Source organism: Chionomys nivalis, chromosome 5 (genome assembly GCF_950005125.1).
Source record: "Chionomys nivalis chromosome 5, mChiNiv1.1, whole genome shotgun sequence".
Lineage (NCBI taxonomy): Eukaryota > Metazoa > Chordata > Mammalia > Rodentia > Cricetidae > Chionomys > Chionomys nivalis.
In genome coordinates, this window is record NC_080090.1 from 112,215,660 (window position 1) to 112,230,008 (window position 14,349).

General features: G+C 41.3%; 1 protein-coding gene across 1 annotated transcript; it reads left to right on the plus strand.

Moving 5' to 3' along the window:
- The first annotated feature begins 12,878 nt into the window (after positions 1-12,878).
- On the plus strand, positions 12,879-13,718 carry LOC130874194 (stress-70 protein, mitochondrial-like). Its single transcript, XM_057769163.1, has one exon. The coding sequence runs from the start codon at positions 12,879-12,881 to the stop codon at positions 13,716-13,718; it is 840 nt and encodes a 279-aa protein (XP_057625146.1).
- Positions 13,719-14,349: the final 631 nt, after the last annotated feature.

Below are 14,349 nucleotides of genomic sequence, written 5' to 3' on the forward strand. Positions count from 1 at the left end.
AAGTGCAGGGAACAAGGGAATGTTTGTGGGATCCTACAGAGATTTAGAAGTGGGAAAAGGATGCTGGATATAGTGTTCTGCTGCAAATATAGGGGCAACCCTGAGGATTGGATTTAGGGGAACAGAGATATCGGTCTGTTACTGAGTCCTAACCATTCCCTTAGGGGAGGGGCTAGAAGGATTTGTGTCAATGGCATAGATATTGGGTGTCAAGAAACAAAGCAAACAGCAGACTTATTTATTCAGCAATGAAAGAGCCTTATAAACCCTTCTCGCAGCACCCAGGTGATGTTCTGATCTATTTACATTGCATAATCACCCTTCATTGGCTAGCCATGATCAGGACCTTTGACAGCTCCTGTTGCTAGATCCTAAGGTAGGGTCATCTCTAGGCCTTGTAGAACTTATCTTACTACAAAACCATCCCTTTTTTATTTATTACATGTATGCTTAGCAGGATTTAGACATCATTGTGAAGTCCTTATTGATCCTGCCAAAGAAGGGCTCAGCAACTGTCCTGTTCCTGTCTTAGGTTGACCTGCTGAACAAGTTCTTATGCATCATTGACTATCAGTACTCAAAGAACTTTCATTTCTGGAGAGCTTCCAGGGTGGGATACTAGCCAGTACTCTTTTGAATCTCAGAGTGGCAGATATGTATAGCCTTCTGCAAAGGACTGCAAGAGGAATACCTAAGAGCCATTAATGCCTGAAGAGTAGCCTCAGTTGCTACCTGCTGCTATCAAATATGATGCAGGAGACATTTCAAGAAAATAAGTATCAAAAAAAAATCAGCACAACAATTAAGGCATATGTGAGAATCCAGCAAGGCTCTAGTAGCATTTTTATCTTACTCTCTTCATAATCACTGCTAATTTCTTAACTTCAGCTAACCAGTTTTATTAGTTCCAGAGATACAAACGTTTCACTTTGTGTTGTTTTATTGTTAATCAAGGTTTATTCTTCAACCCTAGCTGACCAAAATGATTTAATCTTAATTAAAATAACAAATGGCACTGATAAAATCTTTAAACTTCACAGCCAGTCTTCCATTGTCTCCACTGCTCTCAAAATTATAGTTTTTCAAGCTCCTACTGAACAACTCACTGAGCTCAATGAGACTCTTTTGGTTCAAAGTTTAAAAGCCCTTCACCGATCTTTCCCAAAGCGATATGGTCATATCTTTGACAGCAATATCGTACTATGCTGTTATCACTCTGACTTAGGTAGGTTGACCATTGGTGTACTGAAATATAACCAAAGGTAACTTGGTGAGGAAAGGTTTTATTAAGATTACACTATAACACTACTTGTCATCAATGGAAGTCAAGCCTGGAACTTTAACAGGGCAGGAACCTGGAGGCAGGAACTGATGTAGAGGCCATTTTTGGGTGTTAATTACTGGCTCACACCCCAGGTTGTTTTCTTATAGACCACAGGACCACCAGACTAGGGATGACACAATTCAAAAAAGGCTGGACCCTCATCATCAAATAAGAAAATCCCATATAAGCTTGCCTACAGCCATATTTTATAGAGAAATTTCCTTAACTGAGCTCACCTTCTCTCAGGTGACTTTAGATTGTATCAAGTTGACATAAAGCTATCAAACAGAATATTATTTCAAAACAATTTTCCTTAACTGAGCCTACTTTCTCTCAGGTGACTTTAGATTGCATCAAGTTGATATAAAATTATCAAACAGAATATTATTTCAAAACAATTCTTATTTATTCTTATTTAGTTAGTTTTTATATCCCAGACAAAGTTTCCTCTCATTTTAGTTCTTCACTCCTACTCACCTCTTCCACAACTCCAAAACTAATCACTCCCCATCCTCTATTTCTCTTCAGAGAGGGAAGGCTCTCATCAATACCGTCCACTCTTGGTATTCAAGGTTAAGTAAGACTATGTATCTCTTCTTCTATTACTACTGGAGTAGGAAGCCACATAAGAAGAAAGGATCAGAGGCGCTTTGTTTACGAACTACCCAACCTGCATGGAGATCTGATCTCGGCACCAGGAGAGACACCAGTGCGGTGAGTTTGTGACTGGACAGGGAACTCTGAAGTTCCTCATCCCCCTCCCTATACTCCCCGGGCTCCCTGCAGGGGCTCTACCCCCCCATACTGCCTCTCTCTTCTTGTCCCACCCAGCTTGCATCCAGAACCCTTCTTCCTTCTGTCCCCTTTCCTCTTTGGGCACATAACACCATCCAGCTCAGTCTGTCTGGCGCTGGGGGCAAATCCTCAGGGCAAGCAGGCAGGCTAGACCTCCTTTGTCTCACTGGCCCGCCTGCACCAACCAAGGTAGGTGCTTTGTTTACAAACTACCCAACCTACACGGAGATCTGATCTCGGCACCAGGAGAGACACCAGTGCGGTGAGTTTGTGACCAGCGGAGGCGGAAGCAGCCCTGGACAGGGAACTCTGAATTTCCTCATCCCCCTCCCTATACTCCCCGGGCTCCCTGCAGGGGCTCTACCCCCCCATACTGCCTCTCTCTTCTTGTCCCACCCAGCTTGCATCCAGAACCCTTCTTCCTTCTGTCCTCTTTCCTCTTTGGGCACATAACACCATCCAGCTCAGTCTGTCTGGCGCTGGGGGCAAATCCTCAGGGCAAGTAGGCAGGCGAGACCTCCTTTGTCTCACTGGCCCGCCTGCACCAACCAAGGTAGGCGCTTTGTTTACGAACTACCCAACCTGCACGGAGATCTGATCTCGGCACCAGGAGAGACACCAGTGCGGTGAGTTTGTGACTGGACAGGGAACTCTGAAGTTCCTCATCCCCCTCCCTATACTCCCCGGGCTCCCTGCAGGGGCTCTACCCCCCCATACTGCCTCTCTCTTCTTGTCCCACCCAGCTTGCATCCAGAACCCTTCTTACTTCTGTCCCCTTTCCTCTTTGGGCACATAACACCATCCAGCTCAGTCTGTCTGGCGCTGGGGGCAAATCCTCAGGGCAAGTAGGCAGGCGAGACTTCCTTTGTTTCACTGGCCTGTCTGCAACAAGCAAGGAGAGACATCACTAGAACAACAGGAGAGCTAGCTCTGCAGAGAGCCATCACTGGGAAGGTACATCAGTAGGCAAGGAGACCTGATCCGGTAAAAGAACATCCAGAGGGGAGCATTCGGAGAAAGAGATGGGCAGGCGCCAATGCAAGAATTCACCTAACAATCTGAAAAACTATATGAAACCACCAGAACCCAGCGACCTCCCAACAGGTGGACATGAACACCTTAATCATGAAGAAGTAGATAAAATTGACTTTATGAAAGTGATTGACACCCTTAAGCAACATGTAAAAAATGCCCTTATAGAAATGGATGAGAAGTATAACAGAAAGTTTGAAGAATTGAGTAAATCAGTGAATGATACCCTAGGAAACCAAGGAAAAACAATCAAACAGATAATGGAAACAGCTCAAGACTTAAAAACTGAAATGGAGGCAAAGAAGAAAACACAAACAGAAGGCCAGCTGGACAGGGAAAATCTAGGTAAACGAATAGAGACTACAGAAGCAAGCATAACCAACAGAATACAAGAGATAGAAGAAAGAATCTCAGATTCTGAAGATACCATAGAGAAAATAAACACGCTGATCAAAGAAAACAGCAAGGCCAACAAATTCTCATCACAAAACATTCAGGAAATATGGGACACAATAAAAAGACCAAACCTAAGAATAATAGGAATAGAAGAAGGAGAAGAAGCGCAGCTCAATGGTCCAGAAAATATATTTAATAAAATTATAGAAGAAAACTTTCCCAACCTAAAGAAAGATATACCTATGAAGGTTCAAGAAGCATACAGAACACCGAATAGGCTGGATCAAAAAAAAACATCCTCTGGCCATATAATAATCAAAACACAAAGCATACAGAATAAAGAAAGAATACTAAGAGCAGCAAAGGAAAAAGGCCAAGTTACTTATAAAGGTAAACCTATCAGACTTACACCTGACTTCTCTATGGAAACCATGAAAGCCAGAAGGTCCTGGATAGATGTACTGCAGAAACTAAGAGACCATGGATGCAAGCCCAGACTACTATACCCAGCCAAGCTTTCGTTCACTATAAATGGAGAAAACAAAATTTTCCAGGATAAAAACAAATTTAAACAATATGTAGCCACAAATCCAGCCTTACAGAAAGTAATAGAAGGAAAATCACTAACCAAGGAGTCCAACAATGACCACAATATCTCAGACAACTAGAGACCCTTCACCAGGGCAACACAAAGAAGGGGAACACACAAAATTTACAACTTAAAAAATGACCAGAATTAACAACCACTGGTCATTAATATCACTTAATGTCAATGGACTCAACTCTCCTATAAAAAGGCACAGACTAAGAGATTGGATACGAAAACCGGATCCAACATTCTGCTGTTTACAAGAAACACACCTCAACCACAAAGACAGGCACTTACTCAGAGTAAAGGGTTGGGATAAGGCTTTTCAAGTAAATGGACCTAAGAAACAAGCAGGGGTGGCCATACTAACTTCTAACAAAGTTGACTTCAAACTTAAATCAATCAGGAGAGATGGAGAGGGACACTTTCTACTCATAACAGGAACAATTCATCAGGATGAAGTCTCAATCCTGAATATCTATGCCCCTAATATAAAAGCACCCACGTACGTAAAAGAAACATTGTTAAAACTCAAGGCAGCCATCAAACCGCACACATTAATAGTAGGAGACTTTAATACTCCTCTCTCACCAATGGACAGGTCAAGTAGACAGAAACCTAACAGAGAAATAAGAGAATTAATGGAGGTAATGAATCAAATGGACTTAACAGATATCTATAGAATATTCCACCCAAATAGGAAAGAATATACTTTCTTCTCTGCAGCTCATGGAACCTTCTCAAAAATTGACCACATACTCGGTAACAAAGCAAACATCCACAGTTACAAAAAAATATTAATAACCACCTGTGTCTTATCAGATCACCATGGATTAAAGCTAGAATTCAGCAACAATGCTACCACCAGAAAGCCTACAAACTCATGGAAACTGAATAGTCAACTACTGAACCATACCTGGATTAAGGAAGAAATAAAGAAAGAAATTAAACTCTTCCTTGAAGACAATGAAAATAAAGAAACAACATACTCAAACCTATGGGACACTATGAAAGCAGTTCTGAGAGGAAAGTTCATAGCACTAACTGCCCACTTAAAGAAAACAGAGAAAGCACACATTGGAGACTTAACAGCCCACCTGAAAGCTCTAGAAAAAAAAGAAGCAGACTCACCTAGAAGGGGTAGAAGACTGGAAATAATCAAACTGAGGGCTGAAATCAACAAAATAGAAACACAGAAAACAATTGAAAGAATCAATGAATCAAAAAGCTGGTTCCTGGAGAAAATCAACAAGATTGATAAACCCCTATCCAAACTAATCAAACGGCAGAGAGAGAATTTGCAAATTAATAAGATCAGAAATGAAAAGGGAGACATAACCACAGACACAGAGGAAATTCAGAGAATCATTAGATCTTACTACAAAAGCCTGTATGCCACAAAACTGGAAAATGTAAAAGAAATGGACGCTTTTTTAGATAAATACCATTTACCAAAGTTAAACCAGGACCAGGTGAACAACCTAAATAGACCTGTTAGTCGTGAAGAATTAGAAGCTGTTATCAAAAACCTCCCTTCCAAAAAAAGTCCAGGACCAGATGGTTTCAATGCGGAATTCTACCAGAACTTCCAAGAAGACCTAATACCTATTCTCCTTAATGTATTTCACAATATAGAAACAGAAGAGTCATTGCCAAATTCCTTTTATGAAGCTACAGTAACTCTGATACCAAAACCACACAAAGACCCAACCAAGAAAGAGAATTACAGGCCAATCTCGCTCATGAACATCGACGCAAAAATCCTCAACAAAATTCTGGCAAACCGAATCCAAGAACACATTAGAAAAATTATCCATTATGATCAAGTAGGCTTCATACCAGGATGCAGGGCTGGTTTAACATACGCAAATCTATCAATGTAATCCATCATATAAATAAACTGAAAGAAAAAAACCATATGATCGTTTCATTAGATGCTGAAAAAGCATTTGACAAAATTCAACATCCCTTTATGATAAAAGTCTTGGAGAGATTAGGGATACAAGAGTCATACCTAAATATAATTAAAGCTATATACAGCAAGCCGACAGCTAATATCAAATTAAATGGAGAGAAACTTAAAGCCATTCCACTAAAATCAGGAACACGCCAAGGCTGTCCACTCTCTCCATACCTCTTCAATATAGTTCTCGAAGTTTTAGCAATAACAATAAGACAACATAAGGGGATAAAGGGGATTCAAATTGGAAAGGAAGAAGTTAAACTTGCATTATTTGCAGATGATATGATAGTGTACATGAGCGACCCCAAAAACTCCTCCAAAGAACTCCTACAGCTGATAAACGCCTTTAGTAATGTGGCAGGATACAAGATCAACTCCAAAAAATCAGTCGCTCTCTTATACACAAAGGATCTGGAAGCAGAGAGAGAAATAAGACAATCATCACCTTTCACGATAGCCACAAACAGCATAAAATATCTTGGGGTAACTCTAACCAAGGAAGTGAAAGATCTATTTGACAAAAACTTTAAGGCATTGAAGAAAGAAATTGAAGAGGATACCAGAAAATGGAAGGATCTCCCTTGCTCTTGGATTGGGAGAATCAACATAGTAAAAATGGCAATTCTACCAAGGGCAATTTATAGATTCAATGCAATCCCCATTAAAATCCCATCAAAATTCTTCACAGATCTTGAAAGGACAATAATCAACTTTATATGGAGAAACAAAAAACCCAGGATAGCCAAAACAATCTTATACAATAAAGGAACTTCTGGAGGCATTACCATCCCTGACTTCAAACTCTATTACAGAGCTACAGTAATGAAAACAGCGTGGTACTGGCATAAAAACAGAGAAGTCGACCAATGGAATCGTATGGAAGACCCGGATTTTAACCCACAAACCTATGAAAAACTGATTTTTGATAAAGGAGCTAAAAGTATACAATGGAAGAAAGAAAGCATCTTCAACAAATGGTGCTGGCACAATTGGATGTCAACCTGTAGAAGAATGAAAATAGACCCATATCTATCACCATGCACAAAACTCAAGTCCAAATGGATCAAAGACCTCAATATCAATCTGAACACACTGAACCTGATAGAAGAGAAAATGGGAAGTACCCTACAACATATGGGCACTGGAGATCGCTTCCTATGTATAACCCCAGCAGCACAGACATTAAGGGCAACATTGAATAAATGGGACCTCCTGAAACTGAGAAGCTTCTGTAAAGCAAAGGACACTGTCATTAAGACAAAAAGGCAGCCTACTGACTGGGAGAAGATCTTCACCAACCCCGCAACAGACAAAGGTCTGATCTCCAAAATATATAAAGAACTCAAGAAACTAGACTTTAAAAGGATAATTAACCCAATTAAAAAATGGGGCACTGAACTGAACAGAGAATTCTCAACAGAAGAAGTTAAAATGGCCAAAAGATACTTAAGGTCATGCTCAACCTCCTTAGCGATCAGAGAAATGCAAATCAAAACAACTTTGAGATATCATCTTACACCTGTCAGAATGGCTAAAATCAAAAACACCAAGGATAGCCTTTGCTGGAGAGGTTGTGGAGAAAAGGGTACCCTCATCCATTGCTGGTGGGACTGCAAACTTGTGCAACCACTTTGGAAATCAGTGTGGCGGTTTCTCAGAAAAATTGGGATCAACCTACCCCTGGACCCAGCAATACCACTCTTGGGAATATACCCAAGAGATGCCCTATCATATGACAAAAGCATTTGTCCAACTATGTTCATAGCAGCATTATTTGTAATAGCCAGAACCTGGAAGCAACCTAGATGTCCTTCATTGGAAGAATGGATGAAGAAAGTGTGGAATATATACACATTAGAGTACTACTCTGCGGTAAAAAACAATGACTTCTCGAATTTTGCATGCAAATGGATGGAAATAGAAAATACGATCCTTAGTGAGGTAACCCAGACCCAAAAAGAAGAACATGGGATGTACTCACTCATAATTGGTTTCTAGCCATGTATAGGGGCCACTGAGTCTATAATTTGTGATCCTAAAGAAGCTAAACAAGAGGGTAAACCCAAGGAAAAACATATAGATATCCTCCCAGCTATGGGAAATAGACATGACTGATGGGCAAAAAATTGGAATCTTGGGGGTGGGGTGGGATGGGGATGAGGGGTGATGGGGAGAGAAAAGTGTGAAGGAGAGGATGAGGGGAACTGGGGGAATTGGGGTGATTGGGGATAAAGGAAGGTTGGATAGGGGAGCAGGGAAACTCATACCTTAGGTAAGGGAGCCACCTAAGGGGTGGCAAGAGACTTGAACTTGGAATGGCTACCAGATGCCCAGGGCAATGTCCCCAGTTAGTTCATTGGGGCACCTGAGGATAGGGAACCTGAAATGAACCTATCCTATAATCATACTGATGAATATCTTGCATATCGCCATAGAACCTTCATCTAGCGATGGATGGAGATAGAGCCAGAGACCCACACTGGAGCACCGGACTGAGCTCCCAAGGTTATAATGAGGAGCAGAAGGAGAGAGAACATGAACAAGGAAGTCAGGACCATGAGGGGTGCACCCAACCACTGAGACAGCGGTGCCGATCTATTGGGAGCTCACCAAGGTCAGCTGGACTGCTACTGAAAAAAAACATGGGATAAAACCAGACTCTCGGAATGTGGCGGACAATGAGAGCTGACGAGAGGCCAAGGAGAATGGCACAGGAACTTTCAACTGGCGATAGATCGAGAGAGAGACAGAGACCCAAATTGGAGCAACGGTCTGAGCTCTTAAGGTCCAAATGAGGAGCAAAAGGAGGGAGAACATGAGCAAGGAAATCAGGACCACGAGGCGTGCACCCACCCACTGTGACAGTGGAACTGATCTATTGGGAGCTCTTCAAGGCCAGCTGGACTGGGACTGAATAAGCATGTGTTGAAACTGGACTCTCTGAACATGGCGGACAATGAAGGCTGATGAGAAGCCAAGGACAATGGCACTAGGTTTCGATCCTAATACATGAACTGGCTTTGTGGGAGCTTAGCCTGTTTTGATGCTCACCTTCCTGGGCCTGGATGGAAGTGGGAGGACCTTGGTCTTCCTGTAGGGCAGGGAATTTGGACTGCTCTTCAGTATCGAGAGGGAGGGGGAATGGACTGGGGGGAGGAGAAGAGGAGTGGGGATGGGGGAGGGGAGTGGGGGGAGGGGGCAATGTGTGGGAGGAGGGGAGGGAAATGGGAAACGGGGAGCAGTTGGAAATTTTAATTAAAAAAGAATAAAAAAAAAATAAGAAAGGATCACAAAAGCCTTCAATAGTTTCACAAACAACTCTGCTTTCACTGTTAGGAGTACCACTAAAGATGCATCTACTTACCTGTAACATATGTGCAGACTGCTGAGGTCAATCCTTTGCTATAACACCTTAGTAGTTGGTTCAGGCTCTGTGAGCTGCAATGAGCTCAGAATTGTTGGTTCTGTGGGTTTTCCTGTGATGTCCTTGAACCCTATGGCTCCTACAATCTTTTTCTTCTGCTCTTCATCAGAATTCCTTGAACTCTAGCTAATATTTGACAGTGTGTCTTTTCTTCTGTTTTCATCACTTCCTCTGGGAGACTTCTCTGCTGACAGTTGTACTAGGAGGTATAATAGCGGAATATCATTAGGAATCATTTCATTGAATTTTGTTTGTTTGTTTTTGGCCCATGTTGTATCACACATAGTTCTATTTTAGCCAACTTTACCACTTTTATGTGGGCCAAATTGTGTTTCAAAGTGTTTGTGGCTTGGACAGTACCCAAACAAGAGAAGGCTTATTCAGGCTCTGTGACCCCAATTGCTAGGAGTCATGGATAGTGTCACTCTCATTGATGTCTGGGAGCATCCATTGCACTAAGTTTCTACTCATTCCAGAGAGGTCTACATGTTACAGATGTCTCTCCCAATATGTTCTCTCTCCATCCTCCCCTATCCTGGGTGGTTTTGTGTATCAAACTAGGAATCTGAAGTCATCAATGGAAGGGTCCTTAACTGAGGAAATGCATCTTTGCGATTCATCTGCAAAGCTTTCTCTCATTTAGTGAACAATGGTCGGTGGTGCCATCTCTGGGAATTTGTCCTGGGTTCTATGAGCATGTAAGTTGAGCAAGCCATAGGAAGCAAACCAGTAAGCAATTCCCATCCATGACCTCTACACCAGCTGTTGCTTTTTGGATCTTGCAATGTTTGATTTACTCTCCTAACTTCCTTCAGGAATCCTGAAGTGTAATTCAAATAACCCCTTTCCTCCTTAACTTGCTTTTTGGTCTTGGTATATATCACAGCAATAGAAACCTAACTACAACATTCTCCCACTTGATCTCTCCTGTTACCATCCCCATACCTCCATTCAACTTCCACATCTACCTGTGTTATTTGTTCTGTTATCCCTTCATAGTGAGATTTATTTTGTTCCCTCCTTAAACCCTAATTGTTCCTTAGCCTCTTTGGGTTTATGGACTGTAGCATGATTATTCTTTACTTTGTGGCTAACATCCACTTATTCTACATACTATGTTTGTCTTCCTAGATCTTTGTTATATCAGTCAGAATGATTTTTTTCTATTAATAACTATTTAGCAACAAATTCATGATCACATTTTTAAATTCTTTCTACATTTTATTTTGTACTGATATCATGGGGGCTTTGTGCATCCAGAGATCTGTTATACTTGCCAAATTTTTATTGCTCCCACATTTAGTTACACAAACACAGATGGAGTCATAACCCACATAAAGACACTTTGAGTTCAGTATGATGCACAACTTCACCCCCACTCTTATAAAGGCATAGATGACTTCTTCCTTTATAGGTTACAAGATCAGATACTGACCTTAAGAATTCCCATCAGTTGTTACATACTTGAAAACTGAGTTGTGTATCACCATGTTCTAAAGAAAACCAGTATGACACAGGGATGACCACTATTTATTCATTTGTCTAAGAACCCTTTCTGATAGTATAAAATACCATAGCTGGTAAATCATAATAATTGTAGCTTATCTGATCTTCCCACCCTGCCAAGATACTCTGACACTCAACACTAGATAGCTCTCTCTATTACAACATTCGTGAAATTTCCCACTGTTTACTTTCCTCATTTGTTCCATCGATAGTGAAAACATAACTGTAGAAACATAGTTTACTAAGACAATATATACAGATTTCCTAATTAAAAACACTGAGGGGAACACTCTTCCATTACTGGTGAGAGTACACATTTATATAGCCATTTTGCAAAATAATATAGTGTTTTCTTAGAAAACTGGAAACTAATCTCCATGAAGATCAAGATAAACCACTCTTGAGAATATACTCAAACTACACCCCACAAGTGTAATTTGCTCAACAAGGAAACTTGCTCAATTTTATTGGTAACAGATAGAAATCTAAAACTATTTAGAAGACCATCAACAAAAGAATGGACACAGAAAATGTGGTATATTTACACAATGGAGCATTACTCAGCTATTGAAAACAATGACATCATGAAATTTGTTGGCAAATGGGTGGAACTAGACAAGGTCATCCTAAATGAGTTAACCCACGTTAAGAAAGAAAAACATGGCATGTACTCACATAAAATGGATATTAGCCATAAAGTAAATGATAACCATAATACAATCAATGTACCCAAAGAAGCTATGTAGCAAGGAATGATCAAGAAGAGACATATGAGTCTCACTGTTATATGAAAAGAATAGGAATTAATGGAGATTAAGAAGATAGGACTGGGGGATGGAGAGATGGCTCAGAAGTTAAGAGATGGCCTGCTTTTCCAAAGGTCCTGAGTTCAATTCCCAGCAACCACATGGTGGCTCACAACCATCTGTAATAGGGTCTGGTGCCCTCTTCTGGCCTGCAGGTATGCACACAGACAGAATATTGTATACATAATAAATAAATAAATAAATATTTTTTTAAAAAAAGAAGATAGGACTGCATTGGGGATGAACGTGGCAACAGGAGCAAGCAGGTTGGAGCAGGACAGAGGAAGGGGAGAATATTGGGAATGATTCCTGTAATTAAGCGCATCTCAAGAATGACCTAGAAACCTAGTGCAGGGAAACCTCCAGAAATCTGTGAAAATGACATTAACTTTGACTCCCAGCAAGACGAGACAAAGAGCCTGTACCATTTCCTTTAAACAGATTGTTGTCTAGCCCAATTGTCATCAGAAAGGCTTCACCCAATAATTTAGGTTATAGATGCAGAGACCCATATGCAAACATTCGGTAAAGCTCAAGGAATCTATTGGGGAAGGGAAAGAAGGATTATGTGAACCAGAAGGCCCAATGATCCTACAAGAAAATTCACAGAGCCAACTATCTTGTACTCATAGGGGATCACAGAGACTGAACCGCTTGCTAGAGACCTTGCATAGGATTGATCTAGGTCCTCTGCACATAGGTCACAGTTGTGTAACTTGGTCTTCTTGTGGATTTCCTAACAGTTCAAAGAAGGGAAATCTCTGATTTTGTTATCTGCTTTTGGAACCATTGTCTCATTAAGGCCTTGTCCAGTCTTAATAGAAGGGAAGAATTTTATTTTCCTGACAACTTGACAAGGCATGGCTGACTGATAGACATGGGAGGCCTGACATGAGGAAGAAGGAAAAGTGGATAGAAGAGGGAGAGTTGAGGTTGGGGAGGGGCTGGAAAGAGACGTGGGAGGAAAAGGAAAATGTGATTGGGGAGCTCCGGACCTGTGGGGTGTTTGCTCTTCGCTCTTGTGTCCCCTCCATCCAGCCGCCATGATAAGCACCAGCAGAGCCTTGGTCGTGCGTCTCATGGGAGCCGCAGCCCATCACCAGGTCCTGGAGAATGCTCAAGGTACCAGAACAATGCGTTTTGTTGCCTTTACAGCAGTTGGAGAACAACTTGCTGGCATGTCAGGAAAACGACAGGCTGTCACCCACCCAAAAATTTTCTATGCTACTAAGCGTCTGATTGGACATCGCTCTGAGCCCAAAGTACAGAAAGCAGCGGGTGCTGTGATGAATGACCCTATAGCTGTTGCCCTGGCTCATGGTATGGACAAATCTGAAGGTAAACTTATTGCTGTGTATGATTTAGGTCAATACTTTGATTATTCGATCCTGGAAATCAAGAAAGGAGTGATTGCAGTGAAATCCACTCATAGGGATACTGCCTTATGCGGTGATGACTTTGACCAGGCTTTGTTCTGGCACATCCTGAAGTTCATGCAGGAGACAGGGGTTCATTTGATCAAAAACTCCATGACCCTTCAGAGGGTTCGTGAAGCCCCTGAGAAGGCTAAGTGTGAACTCTCCGACTCTGTACAGACAGACATCAACTTGCCATTTCTTACAACGGATGCTTCTGGACCCAAGCATCTGAATATGATGCTAACTCTCACTGAGTTAGAACGCATCATCACAGATATAATCGACAGAAGTATTGTTCTATGCCAGAAAGCTCTGCAAGATGCCAAAGTCAGCAAGCATGACATAAGAGAAGTGATTCTGGTTGGTGGCATGACGGGGATGCCCAAGATGGCATCTGAACAGGAAGGTTCAGGAAGTTCTGGCACTGGGGAACAGAAGGAAGATCAGAAGGAGGAGAAACAGTAACAGTGGCAGCAGCGTACTGAGAAAGACAGGAGTGAAGGGACTTCGTTCTTTTACTGTGCTTTTGAGTTACACTGTTTTGTATAACTTTTTCAATAAATGTCCTATGTGTATATGGGGTGACTTTGCAAGACAAAGCTACCTGTGCCGTGCATGGTCTGTAGGCAGAGAAGCTAAGTCAGTGGATAACACTGTTAGCCATGGCTTAAATAGACACAGGATAATGAATGATGAAGTCTTTTGTGGTACTAAATCACACCTTCCAAGCTACCCTCTTGGATGGCCTGTGTCTGGCACCTATATCCTTGATGATTGTTATTTTCAACTATTCTGGAGGTGTTTTTTTTTTAATAAAATTCTAAAAGCATCTTGAAAAAAAAAAAGAAAATGTGATTGGGTTGGAAAAATAATAATTAAAATGAAAAAAATTTACTAGTGAACATAGTTTTTTCAAGTTTTCTGTTTGTTTGTTTTCCTTTTGAGGATTTTAAGGATATGTCAGTCCAAAGTTTCCACTGTGTGGTACAGTGTTCTTTTTGATGGCAGATTTAATATCTATTTTATTTCTCTGTTGATGACTTGTTCTCTTGTAATGGCCAAGTAACTTCATCTTCAAGAGGAGCTAGTATCAAGT

What these genes read in the sequence shown, in the direction of transcription:
- LOC130874194 (XM_057769163.1), top strand. Translation starts at nt 12,879, where the DNA reads ATGATAAGCACCAGCAGAGCCTTGGTCGTGCGTCTCATGGGAGCCGCA.